General features: G+C 40.1%; 1 protein-coding gene across 10 annotated transcripts in view; it reads right to left on the bottom strand.

The window, feature by feature from the left end:
* dbnlb (drebrin-like b) overlaps window positions 1–18,366 on the bottom strand; it is a 64,108-nt gene that overhangs the window by 28,776 nt on the left and 16,966 nt on the right. For all 10 annotated transcript variants that reach the window (XM_055167958.2, XM_055167965.2, XM_055167964.2 and 7 more), the window contains exon 8: window positions 18,154–18,199. In XM_055167958.2, coding sequence (XP_055023933.1) covers window positions 18,154–18,199 — 46 coding nt within the window. The remainder of the gene's footprint in view (window positions 1–18,153; window positions 18,200–18,366) is intronic.

Raw genomic sequence — 18,366 nt, 5'->3', positions numbered from 1 at the left:
GGAGTTCGAAAAAGTAGGTGTTCAATATAATTCAAAATGGCCGACAGGAAGTAGGTTTGACTCAGACATATTTGGTACAGTCGGACTCAGCATGAGCCAAGGAATCAATAGAGTGAAGTCTTATGTCATAGTGGCAATTTAATCAAATGATATAAAGATTTTAAACAATTTATTTACATATCCTGACCACTAGGTGGCGCCGTCCTAAAGATTTATAGGTGCGCTCAGAACATGTCACTGATGAACCATGCCAAATTTCGTAGCGATACGCCATTCTGTTTGTGAAATACTGAACTTAATGAGAAAATTCAAAATGGCCGACACCCAAAATGGCCGACCGAAAACCGTTTGGTATCGTTTGACTCGGCATGCCTCAAGGAATCTAACAAGACCAACTTCATGATTTTAGACTCAACTTTGAAGTAGTTATTGGCGAAAATAGGCATTTTTCGAATCTCGTGACCACTAGGTGGCGCTGTGACGAAACGTTGCAGGCACCCTCAGGTCATGACTGTAATGACATATACCAAGTTTCGTGTCGATACAATAAAGTTTTGCGAAGATACGGCCTCACGTCCGTTTTGGCGTGCTCGCCGCCATATATGTTGGCAATTTGTACGAGAACGCATTGGTCTATCAAAAAGCTTTTGATAACTTTTTGTCTGGGGTGCCTCTAGATGCTACATACCAAATGACATGAAAATCGGACAAACGGTCTAGGAGGAGTTCGAAAAAGTAGGTTTTACGGAAAATTCAAAATGGCGGAAAGATGTGCATGACACAAATGACATCAATGTGTGCAATTGAATCATCATGAGCAAAGGATTCAGAGGAAACAAGAATTTAGTTTCTAGGACTCACGGGTTAGAAGTTATGAGCATGAACATAAGTGGATTTTTGGACTGTTGGTGGCGCTAGAGGGTTTGAGTCAGACACACCAATGTTGCTATAGTAACTTCTGAGACTGTCCTTTACATGTGTGCCAAATTTCATAACTTTCCTATGTACGGTTCTATGGGCTGCCATTGACTTTTGGGTGGAAGAACGAGGAAGAAGAATAATAATAATAATAATAATAATAATAAGAAAACTAACAATAACAATAGGGTTCTACGCCCCTTCGGGGCTTGACCCCTAAATATAGCTGCAAGCAGCGATACCGGGGTCAAGCCAAACATGGCAAAAAATGATTCATACGTGATGACTGTCATGATTTAAGATCTAAGTTTGCATTAGTTTTATGAAAAAAAAGCAATTTTTTCGTATCTTGAGACCACTAGGTGGCGCTGTGCCGAAACAATAGATGGTGCCTCAGGTCATGACTGTGATGACACATACCAAATTTAGTGTAAATACGGTAAACCGATACGGAGATATAGCCTTAAATGACTTGACCACTAGGGGGCACTGACCAAACAATAAATTGTAACTCAGGCCTTGATTGTGATGACACCCACCAAATTTGGTGTAAATACAATAAAGAGATGCAGAGATATAGCTTCAAATCTCTTGACCACTAGGGGGCGCCAAAAAGTTTACAAGTCCTCCCAGAACATGTTGCTGATGAACCATACCAAGTTTCATAACAATACGCAATTGCGTTTCTGAAATACTTGAACTTAAAGAAAAAATTCAAAATGGCCGACACACAAAATGGCCGACCAAAAACCATTTGGTATCGTTTGACTCGGCATGCCTCACGAAATCTAACAAGACCAATCTCATAATTTTACATTCAAGTTTGCAGTAGATATAAGCAAAAATAGAATTTTTTTATATCTCGTGACCAGTAGGGGGCAGTGTGATGAAATGTTGCATGCACCCTCAGGTCATCACTGTTATGACATATACCAAGTCTCATATTAATACGCAAAAGTTTTGCGAAGATACAGGCTCAAACACATTTCGGCGTGCTCGCCCTCTCATTCTTTGATGCGTGATACGACAACGGATAGGTCTACCGAAAAGCTTTTGATAACTTTTTGTCTGGAGTGTCTCTAGATGATGCATACCAAAAATCAAGCCAATCACACGAGCGCTCTAGGAGGAGTTCGAAAAAGTAGGTGTTCAATATAATTCAAAATGGCCGACAGGAAGTAGGTTTGACTCAGACATATTTGGTACAGTCGGACTCAGCATGAGCCAAGGAATCAATAGAGTGAAGTCTTATGTCATAGTGGCAATTTAATCAAATGATATAAAGATTTTAAACAATTTATTTACATATCCTGACCACTAGGTGGCGCTGTCCTAAAGATTTATAAGTGCGCTCAGAACATGTCACTGATGAACCATGCCAAATTTCGTAGCGATACGCCATTCTGTTTGTGAAATACTGAACTTAATGAGAAAATTCAAAATGGCCGACACCCAAAATGGCCGACCGAAAACCGTTTGGTATCGTTTGACTCGGCATGCCTCAAGGAACCTAACAAAACCACCTTCATGATTTTAGACTCAAGTTTGAAGTAGTTATAAGCAAAAATAGGCATTTTTCGAATCTCGTGACCACTAGGTGGCGCTGTGACAAAACGTTGCAGGCACCCTCAGGTCATGACTGTAATGACATATACCAAGTTTCGTGTCAATACAATAAAGTTTTGCGAAGATACGGCCTCACGTCCGTTTTGGCGTGCTCGCCGCCATATATGTTGTCAATTTATACGAGAATGCATTGGTCTATCAAAAAGCTTTTGATAACTTTTTGTCTGTGGTGTCTCTAGATGCTACATACCAAAGGACATGCAAATCGGACGAACGCTCTAGGAGGAGTTCGAAAAAGTAGGTTTTACGGAAAATTCAAAATGGCGGAAAGATTTGCATGACACAAATGACATCAATGTGTGCAATTGAATCAACATGAGCAAAGGATTCAGAGGAAACAAGAATTTAGTTTCTAGGACTCACGGGTCAGAAGTTATGAGCATGAACATTAGTTGATTTTTGGACTGTTGGTGGCGCTAGAGGGTTTGAGTCAGACACACCTTTGTTGCTATAGTAACTTCTGAGACTGTCCTCTACATGTGTGCCAAATTTCATAACTTTCCTACGTACGGTTCTATGGGCTGCCATTGACTTTTGGGTGGAAGAACGAGGAAGATAAATAATAATAAGAAAACTAACAGAAACAATAGGTGTCTACGCCACTTCGTGGCTTGACCCCTAAATATAGCTGCAAGCAGCGATACCGGGGTCAAGCCAAACATGGCAAAAAATGATTCATACCTGATGACTGTCATGATTTAAGATCTAAGTTTGCATTAGTTTTACGAAAAAAATAGCTATTTTTTTGTAACTTGAGACCACTAGGTGGCACTGTGCCGAAACAATAGATGGTGCCTCAGGCCATGACTGTGATGACACATACCAAATTTAGTGTAAATACAATAAAGCGATACGGAGATATAGCCTTAAATGACTTGACCACTAGGGGGCACTGACCAAACAATAAATTGTGACTCAGGTCTTGATTGTGATGACACCCACCAAATTTGGTGTAAATACAATAAAGAGATGCAGAGCTATAGCCTTAAATGACTTGACCACTAGGGGGCACTGACCAAAAAATAAATTGTGACTCAGGTCTTGATTGTGATGACACCCACCAAATTTGGTGTAAATACAATAAAGAGATGCAGAGATATAGCCTTAAATGACTTGACCACTAGGGGGCACTGACCAAAAAATAAATTGTGACTCAGGTCTTGATTGTGATGACACCCACCAAATTTGGTGTAAATACGATAAAGAGATGCAGAGATATAGCTTCAAATCTCTTGACCACTAGGGGGCACCGGAAAGTTTACAAGTCCTCCCAGAACATGTTGCTGATGAACCATACCAAGTTTCATAACAATACGCAATTGCGTTTCTGAAATACTTGAACTTAAAGAAAAAATTCAAAATGGCCGACACACAAAATGGCCGACCAAAAACCATTTGGTATCGTTTGACTCACCATGCCTCACGAAATCTAACAAGACCAGTCTCATAATTTTACATTCAAATTTGCAGTAGTTATAAGCAAAAATAGACATTTTTTATATCTCGTGACCAGTAGGGGGCAGTGTGACGAAATGGTGCATGCACCCTCAGGTCATCACTGTTATGACATATACCAAGTCTCATATTAATACGCAAAAGTTTTGCGAAGATACAGGCTCAAACACATTTTGGCGTGCTCGCCCTCGCATTCTTTGATGCGTTATACGACAACGGATAGGTCTACCGAAAAGCTTTTGATAACTTTTTGTCTAGAGTGTCTCTAGATGATGCATACCAAAAATCAAGCCAATCACACGAGCGCTCTAGGAGGAGTTCGAAAAAGTAGGTGTTCAATATAATTCAAAATGGCCGACAGGAAGTAGGTTTGACTCAGACATATTTGGTACAGTCGGACTCAGCATGAGCCAAGGAATCAAAAGAGTGAAGTCTTATGTCATAGTGGCAATTTAATCAAATGATATAAAGATTTTAAACAATTTATTTACATATCCTGACCACTAGGTGGCGCTGTCTTAAAGATTTATAGGTGCGCTCAGAACATGTCACTGATGAACCATGCCAAATTTCGTAGCGATAGGCCATTCTGTTTGTGAAATACTGAACTTAATGAGAAAATTCAAAATGGCCGACACCCAAAATGGCCGACCGAAAACCGTTTGGCATCGTTTGACTCGGCATGCCTCAAGGAATCTAACATGACCACCTTCATGATTTTAGACTCAAGTTTGAAGTAGTTATAAGCGAAAATAAGCATTTTTCGAATTTCGTGACCACTAGGTGGCGCTGTGACGAAACGTTGCAGACACCCTCAGGTCATGACTGTAATGACATATACCAAGTTTCGTGTCGATACAATAAAGTTTTGCGAAGATACGGCCTTACGTCCGTTTTGGCGTGCTCGCCGCCTTGTATGTTGTCACGGTATACGAGAACGCATTGGTCTATCAAAAAGCTTTTGATAACTTTTTGTCTGGGGTGTCTCTAGATGCTATATACCAAAGGACATGCAAATCGGACGAACGCTCTAGGAGGAGTTCGAAAAAGTAGGTTTTACGGAAAATTCAAAATGGCGGAAAGATTTGCATGACACAAATGTCATCAATGTGTGCATTTGAATCATCATGAGCAAAGGATTCAGAGGAAACAAGAATTTAGTTTCTAGGACTCACGGGTCAGAAGTTATAAGCATGAACATAAGTGGATATTTGGACTGTTGGTGGCGCTAGAGGGTTTGAGTCAGACACACCAATGTTGCTATAGTAACTTCTGAGACTGTCCTCTACATGTGTGCCAAATTTCATAACTTTCCTACGTACGGTTCTATGGGCTGCCATTGACTTCAATGGCGGAAGAGGAAACATAATAATAATAATAATAAATATAGCTGCAAGCAGCGATACCGGGGTCAAGCCAAACATGGCAAAAAATGATTCATACGTGATGACTGTCATGATTTCACATCTAAGTTTGCAATATTTTTATGAAAAAATAGCAATTTTTTTGTATCTTGAGACCACTAGGTGGGGCGGAGCCGAAACAATAGATGGTGCCTCAGGTCATGACTGTGATGACACATACTCAATTTAGTGTAAATACGATAAAGCAATACAGAGATATAGCCTTAAATGACTTGACCACTAGGGGGCACTAACCAAACAATAAATTGTGACTCAGGTCTTGATTGTGATGACACCCACCAAATTTGGTGTAAATACAATAAAGAGATGCAGAGATATAGCCTTAAATGACTTGACCACTAGGGGGCACTGACCAAAAAATAAATTGTGATTCAGGTCTTGATTGTGATGACACCCACCAAATTTGGTGTAAATACGATAAAGAGATGCAGAGATATAGCTTCAAATCTCTTGACCACTAGGGGGCACCGAAAAGTTTACAAGTCCTCCCAGAACATGTTGCTGATGAACCATACCAAGTTTCATAACAATACGCAATTGCGTTTCTGAAATACTTGAACTTAAAGAAAAAATTCAAAATGGCCGACACACAAAATGGCCGACCAAAAACCATTTGGTATCGTTTGACTCGGCATGCCTCAAGAAATCTAACAAGACCAGTCTCATAATTTTACATTCAAGTTTGCAGTAGTTATAAACAAAAATAGACATTTTTTATATCTTGTGACCAGTAGGGGGCAGTGTGACGAAATGGTGCATGCACCCTCAGGTCATCACTATTATGACATATACCAAGTCTCATATTAATACCTAAAAGTTTTGCGAAGATACAGGCTCAAACACATATTGGCGTGCTCGCCCTCGCATTCTTTGATGCGTTATACGACAACGGATAGGTCTACCGAAAAGCTTTTGATAACTTTTTGTCTAGAATGTCTCTAGATGATGCATACCAAAAATCAAGCCAATCACACGAGCGCTCTAGGAGGAGTTCGAAAAAGTAGGTGTTCAATATAATTCAAAATGGCCGACAGGAAGTAGGTTTGACTCAGACATATTTGGTACAGTCGGACTCAGCATGAGCCCAGGAATCAATAAAGTGAATTCTTATGTCATAGTGGCAATTTAATCAAATGAAATAAAGATTTTAAACAATTTATTTACATATCCTGACCACTAGGTGGCGCTGTCTTAAAGATTTATAGGTGCGCTCAGAACATGTCACTGATGAACCATGCCAAATTTCGTAGCGATACGCCATTCTCTTTGTGAAATACTGAACTTAATGAGAAAATTCAAAATGGCCGACACCCAAAATGGCCGACCGAAAACCGTTTGGTATCGTTTGACTCGGCATGCCTCAAGGAATCTAACAAGACCACCTTCATGATTTTAGACTCAAGTTTGAAGTAGTTATAAGCAAAAATAGGCATTTTTCGAATCTCGTGACCACTAGGTGGCGCTGTGACGAAACGTTGCAGGCACCCTCAGGTCATGACTGTAATGACATATACCAAGTTTCGTGTCGATACATTAAAGTTTTGCGAAGATACGGCCTCACGTCCGTTTTTGCGTGCTCGCCGCCTTGTATGTTGTTATTGTATACGAGAACGCATTGATCTATCAAAAAGCTTTTGATAACTTTTTGTCTGGGGTGTCTCTAGATGCTATATACCAAAGGACATGCAAATCGGACGAACGCTCTAGGAGGAGTTCGAAAAAGTAGGTTTTACGGAAAATTCAAAATGGCGGAAAGATTTGCATGACACAAATGGCATCAATGTGTGCATTTGAATCATCATGAGCAAAGGATTCAGAGGAAACAAGAATCTAGTTTCTAGGACTCACGGGTCAGAAGTTATGAGCATGAACATAAGTGGATTTTTGGACTGTTGGTGGCGCTAGAGGGTTTGAGTCAGACACACCAATGTTGCTATAGTAACTTCTGAGACTGTCCTCTACATGTGTGCCAAATTTCATAACTTTCCTACGTACGGTTCTATGGGCTGCCATTGACTTCAATGGCGGAAGAGAAAACATAATAATAATAAGAAAACTAACAATAACAATAGGGTTCTACGCCCCTTCGGGGCTTGACCCCTAAATATAGCTGCAAGCAGCGATACCGGGGTCAAGCCAAACATGGCAAAAAATTATTCATACGTGATGACTGTCATGATTTAAGATCTAAGTTTGCATTAGTTTTATGAAAAAATAGCAATTTTTTGTATCTTGAGACCACTAGGTGGCGCGGTGCAGAATTAATAGATGGTGCCTCAGGTCATGACTGTGATGACACATACCAAATTTAGTGTAAATACGATAAAGCAATACAGAGATATAGCCTTAAATGACTTGACCACTAGGGGGCACTAACCAAACAATAAATTGTGACTCAGGTCTTGATTGTGATGACACCCACCAAATTTGGTGTAAATACAATAAAGAGATGCAGAGATATAGCCTTAAATGACTTGACCACTAGGGGGCACTAACCAAACAATAAATTGTGACTCAGGTCTTGATTGTGATGACACCCACCAAATTTGGTGTAAATACAATAAAGAGATGCAGAGATATAGCCTTAAATGACTTGACCACTAGGGGGCACTGACCAAAAAATAAATTGTGACTCAGGTCTTGATTGTGATGACACCCACCAAATTTGGTGTAAATACGATAAAGAGATGCAGAGATATAGCTTCAAATCTCTTGACCACTAGGGGGCACCGAAAAGTTTACAAGTCCTCCCAGAACATGTAGGTAATGAACCATACCAAGTTTCATAACAATACACAGTTGCGTTTCTGAAATACTTGAACTTAAAGAAAAATTCAAAATGGCCGACACACAAAATGGCCGACCAAAAACCATTTGGTATCGTTTGACTCGGCATGCCTCACGTAATCTAACAAGACCAGTCTCATAATTTTACATTCAATTTTGAAGTAGTTATAAGCAAAAATAGACATTTTTTATATCTCGTGACCAGTAGGGGGCAGTGTGACGAAATGGTGCATGCACCCTCAGGTCATCACTGTTATGACATATACCAAGTCTCATATTAATACGCAAAAGTTTTGCGAAGATACAGGCTCAAACACATTTTGGCGTGCTCGCCCTCGCATTCTTTGATGCGTTATACGACAACGGATAGGTCTACCGAAAATCTTTTGATAACTTTTTGTCTAGAGTGTCTCTAGATGATGCATACCAAAAATCAAGCCAATCACACGAGCGCTCTAGGAGGAGTTCGAAAAAGTAGGTGTTCAATATAATTCAAAATGGCCGACAGGAAGTAGGTTTGACTCAGACATATTTGGTACAGTCGGACTCAGCATGAGCCAAGGAATCAATAGAGTGAAGTCTTATGTCATAGTGGCAATTTAATCAAATGATATAAAGATTTTAAACAATTTATTTACATATCCTGACCACTAGGTGGCGCCGTCCTAAAGATTTATAGGTGCGCTCAGAACATGTCACCGATGAACCATGCCAAATTTCGTAGCGATACGCCATTCGGTTTGTGAAATACTGAACTTAATGAGAAAATTCAAAATGGCCGACACCCAAAATGGCCGACCGAAAACGGTTTGGTATCGTTTGACTCGGCATGCCTCAAGGAATCTAACAAGACCTCCTTCATGATTTTAGACTTAAGTTTGAAGTAGTTATAAGCGAAAATAGGCATTTTTCGAATCTCGTGACCACTAGGTGGCGCTGTGACGAAACGTTGCAGGCACCCTCAGGTCATGACTGTTATGACATATACCAAGTTTCGTGTCGATACACAAAAGTTTTGCGAAGATACGGCCTCACGTCCGTTTTGGCGTGCTCGCCGCCATATATGTTGTCAATTTATATGAGAACGCATTGGTCTATCAAAAAGCTTTTGATAACTTTTTGTCTTGGGTGTCTCTAGATGCTACATACCAAAGGACATGCAAATCGGACAAACGGTCTAGGAGGAGTTCGAAAAAGTAGGTTTTACGAAAAATTCAAAATGGCGGAAAGATGTGCATGACACAAATGACATCAATGTGTGCAATTGAATCATCATGAGCCAAGGATTCAGAGGAAACAAGAATTTAGTTTCTAGGACTCACGGGTCAGAAGTTGTGAGCATGAACATAAGTGGATTTTTGGACTGTTGGTGGCGCTAGAGGGTTTGAGTCAGACACACCAATGTTGCTATAGTAACTTCTGAGACTGTCCTCTACATGTGTGCCAAATTTCATAACTTTCCTACATACGGTTCTATGGGCTGCCATTGACTTCAATGGCGGAAGAACAAGAAACAGAATAATAATAAGAAAACTAACAATAACAATAGGGTTCTACGCCCCTTCGGGGCTTGACCCCTAATAAATATAGCTGCAAGCAGCGATACCGGGGTCAAGCCAAACATGGCAAAAAATGATTCATACGTGATGACTGTCATGATTTAAGATCTAAGTTTGCATTAGTTTTATGAAAAAAATAGCACTTTTTTCGTATCTTGAGACCACTAGGTGGCGCTGTGCCGAAACAATAGATGGTGCCTCAGGTCATGACTGTGATGACACATACCAAATTTAGTGTAAATACGATAAACCGATATGGAGATATAGCCTTAAATGACTTGACCACTAGGGGGCACTGACCAAACAATAAATTGTGACTCAGGTCTTGGTTGTGATGACACCCACCAAATTTGGTGTAAATACGATAAAGAGATGCAGAGATATAGCTTCAAATCTCTTGACCACTAGGGGGCGCCAAAAAGTTTACAAGTCCTCCCAAAACATGTTGCTGATGAACCATACCAAGTTTCATAACAATACCCAATTACGTTTCTGAAATACTTGAACTTAAAGAAAAAATTCAAAATGGCCGACACACAAAATGGCCGACCAAAAACCATTTGGTATCGTTTGACTCGGTATGCCTCAAGAAATCTAACAAGACCAGTCTCATAATTTTACATTCAAGTTTGCAGTAGTTATAAGCAAAAATAGACATTTTTTATATCTCGTGACCAGTAGGGGGCAGTGTGACGAAATGTTGCATGCACCCTCAGGTCATCACTGTTATGACATATACCAAGTCTCATATTAATACGCAAACGTTTTGCGAAGATACAGGCTCAAACACATTTTGGCGTGCTCGCCCTCGCATTCTTTGATGCGTTATACGACAACGGATAGGTCTACCGAAAAGCTTTTGATAACTTTTTGTCTGGAGTGTCTCTAGATGATGCATACCAAAAATCAAGCCAATCACACGAGCGCTCTAGGAGGAGTTCGAAAAAGTAGGTGTTCAATTAAATTCAAAATGGCTGACAGGAAGTAGGTTTGACTCAGACATATTTGGTACAGTCGGACTCAGCATCAGCCAAGAAATCAATAGAGTGAAGTCTTATGTCATAGTGGCAATTGAATCAAATGATATAAAGATTTAAAACAATTTATTTACATATCCTGACCACTAGGTGGCGCTGTCCTAAAGATTTATAGGTGCGCTCAGAACATGTCACTGATGAACCATGCCAAATTTCGTAGCGATACGCCATTCTGTTTGTGAAATACTGAACTTAATGAGAAAATTCAAAATGGCCGACACCCAAAATGGCCGACCGAAAACCGTTTGGTATCGTTTGACTCGGCATGCCTCAAGGAATCTAACAAGACCACCTTCATGATTTTAGACTCAAGTTTGAAGTAGTTATAAGCAAAAAAAGGCATTTTTTGAATTTCGTGACCACTAGGTGGCGCTGTGACGAAACGTTGCAGGCACCCTCAGGTCATGACTGTAATGACATATACCAAGTTTCGTGTCGATACAATAAAGTTTTCCGAAGATACGGCCTCACGTCCGTTTTGGCGTGCTCGCCGCCATATATATTGTCAATTTATATGAGAACGCATTGGTCTATCAAAAAGCTTTTGATAACTTTTTGTCAGGGGTGTCTCTAGATGCTACATACCAAAGGACATGCAAATCCGACGGACGGTCTAGGAGGAGTTCGAAAAAGTAGGTTTTACGGAAAATTCAAAATGGCGGAAAGATGTGCATGACACAAATGACATCAATGTGTGCATTTGAATCATCATGAGCCAAGGATTCAGAGGAAACAAGAATTTATTTTCTAGGACTCACGGGTCAGAAGTTGTGAGCATGAACATAAGTGGATTTTTGGACTGTTGGTGGCGCTAGAGGGTTTGAGTCAGACACACCAATGTTGCTATAGTAACTTCTGAGACTGTCCTTTACATGTGTGCCAAATTTCATAACTTTCCTACGTACGGTTCTATGGGCTGCCATTGACTTCAATGGCGGAAGAGGAAACATAATAATAATAATAATAATAATAATAAATATAGCTGCAAGCAGCGATACCGGGGTCAAGCCAAACATGGCCAAAATCGATTCATACGTGATGACTGTCATAATTTAAGATCTAAGTTTGCATCAGTTTTATGAAAAAATAGCAATTTTTTTGTATCTTGAGACCACTAGGTGGCGCTTTGCCGAAACAATAGATGGTGCCTCAGGTCATGACTGTGATGACACATACCAAATTTAGTGTAAATACAATAAAGCGATACGGAGATATAGCCTTAAATGACTTGACCACTAGGGGGCACTGACCAAACAATAAATTGTGACTCGGGTCTTGATTGTAATGACACCCACCAAATATGGTGTAAATACAATAAAGCGATACGGAGATATAGCCTTAAATGACTTGACCACTAGGGGGCACTGACCAAATAATAAATTGTGACTCAGGTCTTGATTGTGATGACACCCACCAAATTTGGTGTAAATACAATAAAGAGATGCAGAGATATAGCCTTAAATGACTTGACCACTAGGGGGCACTGACCAAAAAATAAATTGTGACTCAGGTCTTGATTGTGATGACACCCACCAAATTTGGTGTAAATACAATAAAGAGATGCAGAGATATAGCCTTAAATAACTTGACCACTAGGGGGCACTGACCAAAAAAAAAATTGTGACTCAGGTCTTGATTGTGATGACACCCACCAAATTTGGTGTAAATACGATAAAGAGATGCAGAGATATAGCTTCAAATCTCTTGACCACTAGGGGGCACCTGAAAGTTTACAAGTCCTCCCAGAACATGTTGCTGATGAACCATACCAAGTTTCATAACAATCTTAATTGCGTTTCTGAAATACTTGAACTTAAAGAAAAATTCAAAATGGCCGACACACAAAATGGCCGACCAAAAACCATTTGGTATCGTTTGACTCGGCATGCCTCACGAAATCTAACAAGACCACTATCATAATTTTACATTCAAGTTTGCAGTAGTTATAAGCAAAAATAGACATTTTTTATATCTCGTGACCAGTAGGGGGCAGTGTGACGAAATGGTGCATGCACCCTCAGGTCATCACTGTTATGACATATACCAAGTCTCATATTAATACACAAAAGTTTTGCGAAGATACAGGCTCAAACACATTTTGGCGTGCTCGCCCTCGCATTCTTTGATGCGTTATAAGACAACAAATAGGTCTACCGAAAAGCTTTTGATAACTTTTTGTCTAGAGTGTCTCTAGATGATGCATACCAAAAATCTAGCCAATCACACGAGCGCTCTAGGAGGAGTTCGAAAAAGTAGGTGTTCAATATAATTCAAAATGGCCGACAGGAAGTAGGTTTGACTCAGACATATTTGGTACAGTCGGACTCAGCATGAGCCAAGGAATCAATAGAGTGAAGTCTTATGTCATAGTGGCAATTTAATCAAATGATATAAAGATTTTAAACAATTTATTTACATATCCTGACCACTAGGTGGCGCCGTCCTAAAGATTTATAGGTGCGCTCAGAACATGTCACTGATGAACCATGCCAAATTTCGTAGCGATACGCCATTCTGTTTGTGAAATACTGAACTTAATGAGAAAATTCAAAATGGCCGACACCCAAAATGGCCGACCGAAAACCGTTTGGTATCGTTTGACTCGGCATGCCTCAAGGAATCTAACAAGACCAACTTCATGATTTTAGACTCAACTTTGAAGTAGTTATAGGCGAAAATAGGCATTTTTCGAATCTCGTGACCACTAGGTGGCGCTGTGACGAAACGTTGCAGGCACCCTCAGGTCATGACTGTAATGACATATACCAAGTTTCGTGTCGATACAATAAAGTTTTGCGAAGATACGGCCTCACGTCCGTTTTGGCGTGCTCGCCGCCATATATGTTGGAAATTTGTACGAGAATGCATTGGTCTATCAAAAAGCTTTTGATAACTTTTTGTCTGGGGTGCCTCTAGATGCTACATACCAAAGGACATGAAAATCGGACAAACGGTCTAGGAGGAGTTCGAAAAAGTAGGTTTTACGGAAAATTCAAAATGGCGGAAAGATGTGCATGACACAAATGACATCAATGTGTGCAATTGAATCATCATGAGCAAAGGATTCAGAGGAAACAAGAATTTAGTTTCTAGGACTCACGGGTCAGAAGTTATGAGCATGAACATAAGTGGATTTTTGGACTGTTGGTGGCGCTAGAGGGTTTGAGTCAGACACACCAATGTTGCTATAGTAACTTCTGAGACTGTCCTTTACATGTGTGCCAAATTTCATAACTTTCCTATGTACGGTTCTATGGGCTGCCATTGACTTTTGGGTGGAAGAACGAGGAAGAAGAATAATAATAATAATAATAATAATAATAAGAAAACTAACAATAACAATAGGGTTCTACGCCCCTTCGGGGCTTGACCCCTAATAATAAGAAAACTAACAATAACAATAGGGTTCTACGCCCCTTCGGGGCTTGACCCCTAATAATAATAAGAAAACTAACAATAACAATAGGGTTCTACGCCCCTTCGGGGCTTGACCCCTAATAATAATAATAATAAGAAAACTAACAATAACAATAGGGTTCTACGCCCCTTCGGGGCTTGACCCCTAATAATAAGAAAACTAACAATAACAATAGGGTTCTACGCCCCTTCGGGGCTTGACCCCTAAATATAGCTTCAAGCAGCGATACCGGGGTCAAGCCAAACATGGCAAAAAATGATTCATACGTGATGACTGTCATGATTTAAGATCTAAGTTTGCATTTGTTTTATGAAAAAAATAGTAATTTTCTTGTATCTTGAGACCACTAGGTGGCACTTTGACGAAACAATAGATGGTGCCTCAGGTCATGACTGTGATGACACATACAAAATTTAGTGTAAATACGATAAACCGATAGGGAGATATAGCCTTAAATGACTTGACCACTAGGGGGCACTGACCAAACAATAAATTGTGACTCAGGTCTTGATTGTGATGACACCCACCAAATTTGGTGTAAATACGATAAAGAGATGCAGAGATATAGCTTCAAATCTCTTGACCACTAGGGGGCGCCAAAAAGTTGACAAGTCCTCCCAGAACATGTTGCTGATGAACCATACCAAGTTTCATAACAATACGCAATTGCGTTTCTGAAATACTTGAACTTAAAGAAAAATTCAAAATGGCCGACACACAAAATGGCCGACCAAAAACCATTTGGTATCGTTTGACTCGGCATGCCTAACGAAATCTAACAAGACCGGTCTCATAATTTTACATTCAAGTTTGCAGTAGTTATAAGCAAAAATAGACATTTTTTATATCTCGTGACCAGTAGGGGGCAGTGTGACGAAATTGTGCATGCACCCTCAGGTCATCACTGTTATGACATATACTAAGTCTCATATTAATACACAAAAGTTTTGTGAAGATACAGGCTCAAACACATTTTGGGGTGCTCGCCCTCGCATTCTTTGATGCGTTATACGACAACGGATAGGTCTACCGAAAAGCTTTTGATAACTTTTTGTCTGGAGTGTCTCTAGATGATGCCTACCAAAAATCAAGCCAATCAAACGAGCGCTCTAGGAGGAGTTCGAAAAAGTAGGTGTTCAATATAATTCAAAATGGCCGACAGGAAGTAGGTTTGACTCAGACATATTTGGTACAGTCGGACTCAGCACGAGCCAAGGAATCAATAGAGTGAAGTCTCATGTCAGTGTGGCAATTTAATCAAATGAAATAAAGATTTTAAACAATTTATTTACATATCCTGACCACTAGGTGGCGCTGTCCTAAAGATTTATAGGTGCGCTCAGAACATGTCACTGATGAACCATGCCAAATTTCGTAGCGATACGCCATTCTGTTTGTGAAATACTGAACTTAATGAGAAAATTCAAAATGGCCGACACCCAAAATGGCCGACCGAAAACCGTTTGGTATCATTTGACTCGGCATGCCTCAAGGAATCTAACAAGACCACCTTCGTGATTTTAGACTCAAGTTTGAAGTAGTTATAAGCGAAAATAGGCATTTTTCGAATCTCGTGACCACTAGGTGGCGCTGTGACGAAACGTTGCAGGCACCCTCAGGTCATGACTGTAATGACATATACCAAGTTTCGTGTCGATACAATAAAGTTTTGCGACGATAGGGCCTCACGTCCGTTTTGGCGTGCTCGCCGCCATATATGTTGTAAATTTATACAAGAACGCATTGGTCTATCAAAAAGCTTTTGATAACTTTTTGTCTGGGGTGTCTCTAGATGCTACATACCAAATGACATGCAAATCGGACAAACGGTCTAGGAGGAGTTCGCAAAAGTAGGTTTTACGGAAAATTCAAAATGGCGGAAAGATGTGCATGACACAAATGACATCAATGTGTGCAATTGAATCATCATGAGCCAAGGATTCAGAGGAAAGAAGAATTTAGTTTCTAGGACTCACGGGTCAGAAGTTGTGAGCATGAACATAAGTGGATTTTTGGACTGTTGGTGGCGCTAGAGGGTTTGAGTTAGACACACCAATGTTGCTATAATAACTTCTAAGACTGTCCTCTACATGTGTGCCAAATTTCATAACTTTCCTACGTACGGTTCTATGGGCTGCCATTGACTTCAATGGCGGAAGAACAAGGATGAATAATAATAATAAGAAAACTAACAATAACAATAGGTGTCTACGCCACTTCGTGGCTTGACCCCTAATTACTGCAAGTAATACAGCAACATCTGTGGTATTACTTTATCTAAAAAAAATGTTAACAGTTACAGTCATCAAAGAGCTTGCATATCAGCTAAAAAAAAATCGGTTTCGGAATCGGCCAATCACGAAGATAACGAAACGGTTATCGGTATCGGCTGCAAAAATCCTGATCGGAGCATCCCTCCGACGTCATGAAATAAAGTTTTAAAATCGTTACATTATAATGTAAGCCAAAAATGTGACTTGATTAAAACAACAGGGGTGTGCTCAACACTACAATACGACGTGGCACTTCACAGATCGATCCGTGTATGATTTTGGATTGCGATACTATGATGTCATACACCAATCGGTCTGCGCAGCACTTGCATGAAAACCAGCCAAATATAGTCTTGTGTGTTTCTGTGCACCCATTAAGGCTTTGGTTCAATGGGATTTCATGCATTCTGACTTATTTACACAGTTATAGAGTTGTTTCCTCATGCTAAATGTAGACAAAGTGTCAAAAAAGCAGTTGGGTGTGTTACAGAGTATTTCTGTGCCGAATGCACTTCGCCAGGGTTCATACAAGTTTCAGAAAGTTTTTTCAATTACAGGTCCAGCTGACGTTTCAGGGGTTTCTATACGCATCACTTCTTTATATGGGCAGTTCTCCCGGAAAACCCCGCCCATCCGTCAATCAGTGGGAGACGCTAGAACTTACAAACATCACATCACACGACAGCTTTGTTTAATTTCAAAGCTCAACAATGGCACGAAAGAGAAGTGTGTTTTTGGATGTAAGGAGAAGAAATCCAGCCTTATGAAAACAATGGATATAGTTTATTATCCGGATTAGCAGCGGAGTTCTGCGTGTGTGTTTGATGCTGTGGATTTTTAATTGAAAAGTCCCAACCGGGTCATGAGTTGCATGCGGTAAGTAAGACTTCTGTGTTATGTAGGAAATAGGCGCATGCATATTATATAAATGACACCAACATGTAGTGAATCATAAGTTAAACAGTGTTGTATAGATGGTTTCATCGGACGCACATGCGGTGACCAATACGAACTAGTCCGAAGGAAGGATAAAAATGTTAATTTAAAACAAATATGCCAATAAAATGTTTCAAATTCATATTCATGTCCAGTTTTTTTTCTTATGTGGCAAGTAGCCGTGTAATAAGCGGGATAATGTAGAGGCAGCCGGTAGTTATTGGGAAATAAGCCCCTTCAGTGTGATACAAGACCCTCCGCTTCGCGTCGGGTCCTGATCACACTGTCGGGGCTTATTTCCCAATAACTACCGGCTGCCTCAACATTATCCCTTACTTAGCGCAGTTTACCGGAAGTTACTTGTTGACCACAAAAGCCGCTTGTTTATGTTATTACTGCTGAAACCGTTAATAGTGTTGCATGACTCGTACTCGCTCCTCCCGCGGTAGTAACTCCTTCTTCATTTTTTCGCCCGTTATCGAAAAGATTCGGTAAAGCTAATCTTTCTTTTATAAATCTGATTAAACTAAAGACTCTTCAGAGATATTAAGGATGTAATACTACTCCATAGGTACTCCAGATTAACATCAGAAATGCAGAAACAGTGTGTGTTATGTGAGCTTTAAGGCTACAAACATATGTTCATGTCATCACAAGATCTGTGTCAGAACACGTCCAGAGATAACGAATCACACAGATGTGAGAGAGAGAGTAGCTCACCCTCTGCTGTTTCTCATGGGATTGAGTCTCCGTCTCTTGTTGCTTCCTGTAACACAACACACATAATTTAAAAATTAACACATACCAAAGGCCAAATAGGATTAAAAACTGGCTTTGGAGAGACAAATAAACAAATGTTATTCTCCAGTTGGCCAGTAACATCTGACACAAGCCATCTACTGTATGTGGTAAACACAAATGTGGAAGATTCAA

This window comes from Misgurnus anguillicaudatus, chromosome 5, assembly GCF_027580225.2.
Source record: "Misgurnus anguillicaudatus chromosome 5, ASM2758022v2, whole genome shotgun sequence".
Taxonomy (NCBI): Eukaryota; Metazoa; Chordata; class Actinopteri; order Cypriniformes; family Cobitidae; genus Misgurnus; species Misgurnus anguillicaudatus.
Note: the sequence above shows the minus strand (reverse complement) of the source record. Positions and strands in the feature narration are given on the sequence as shown.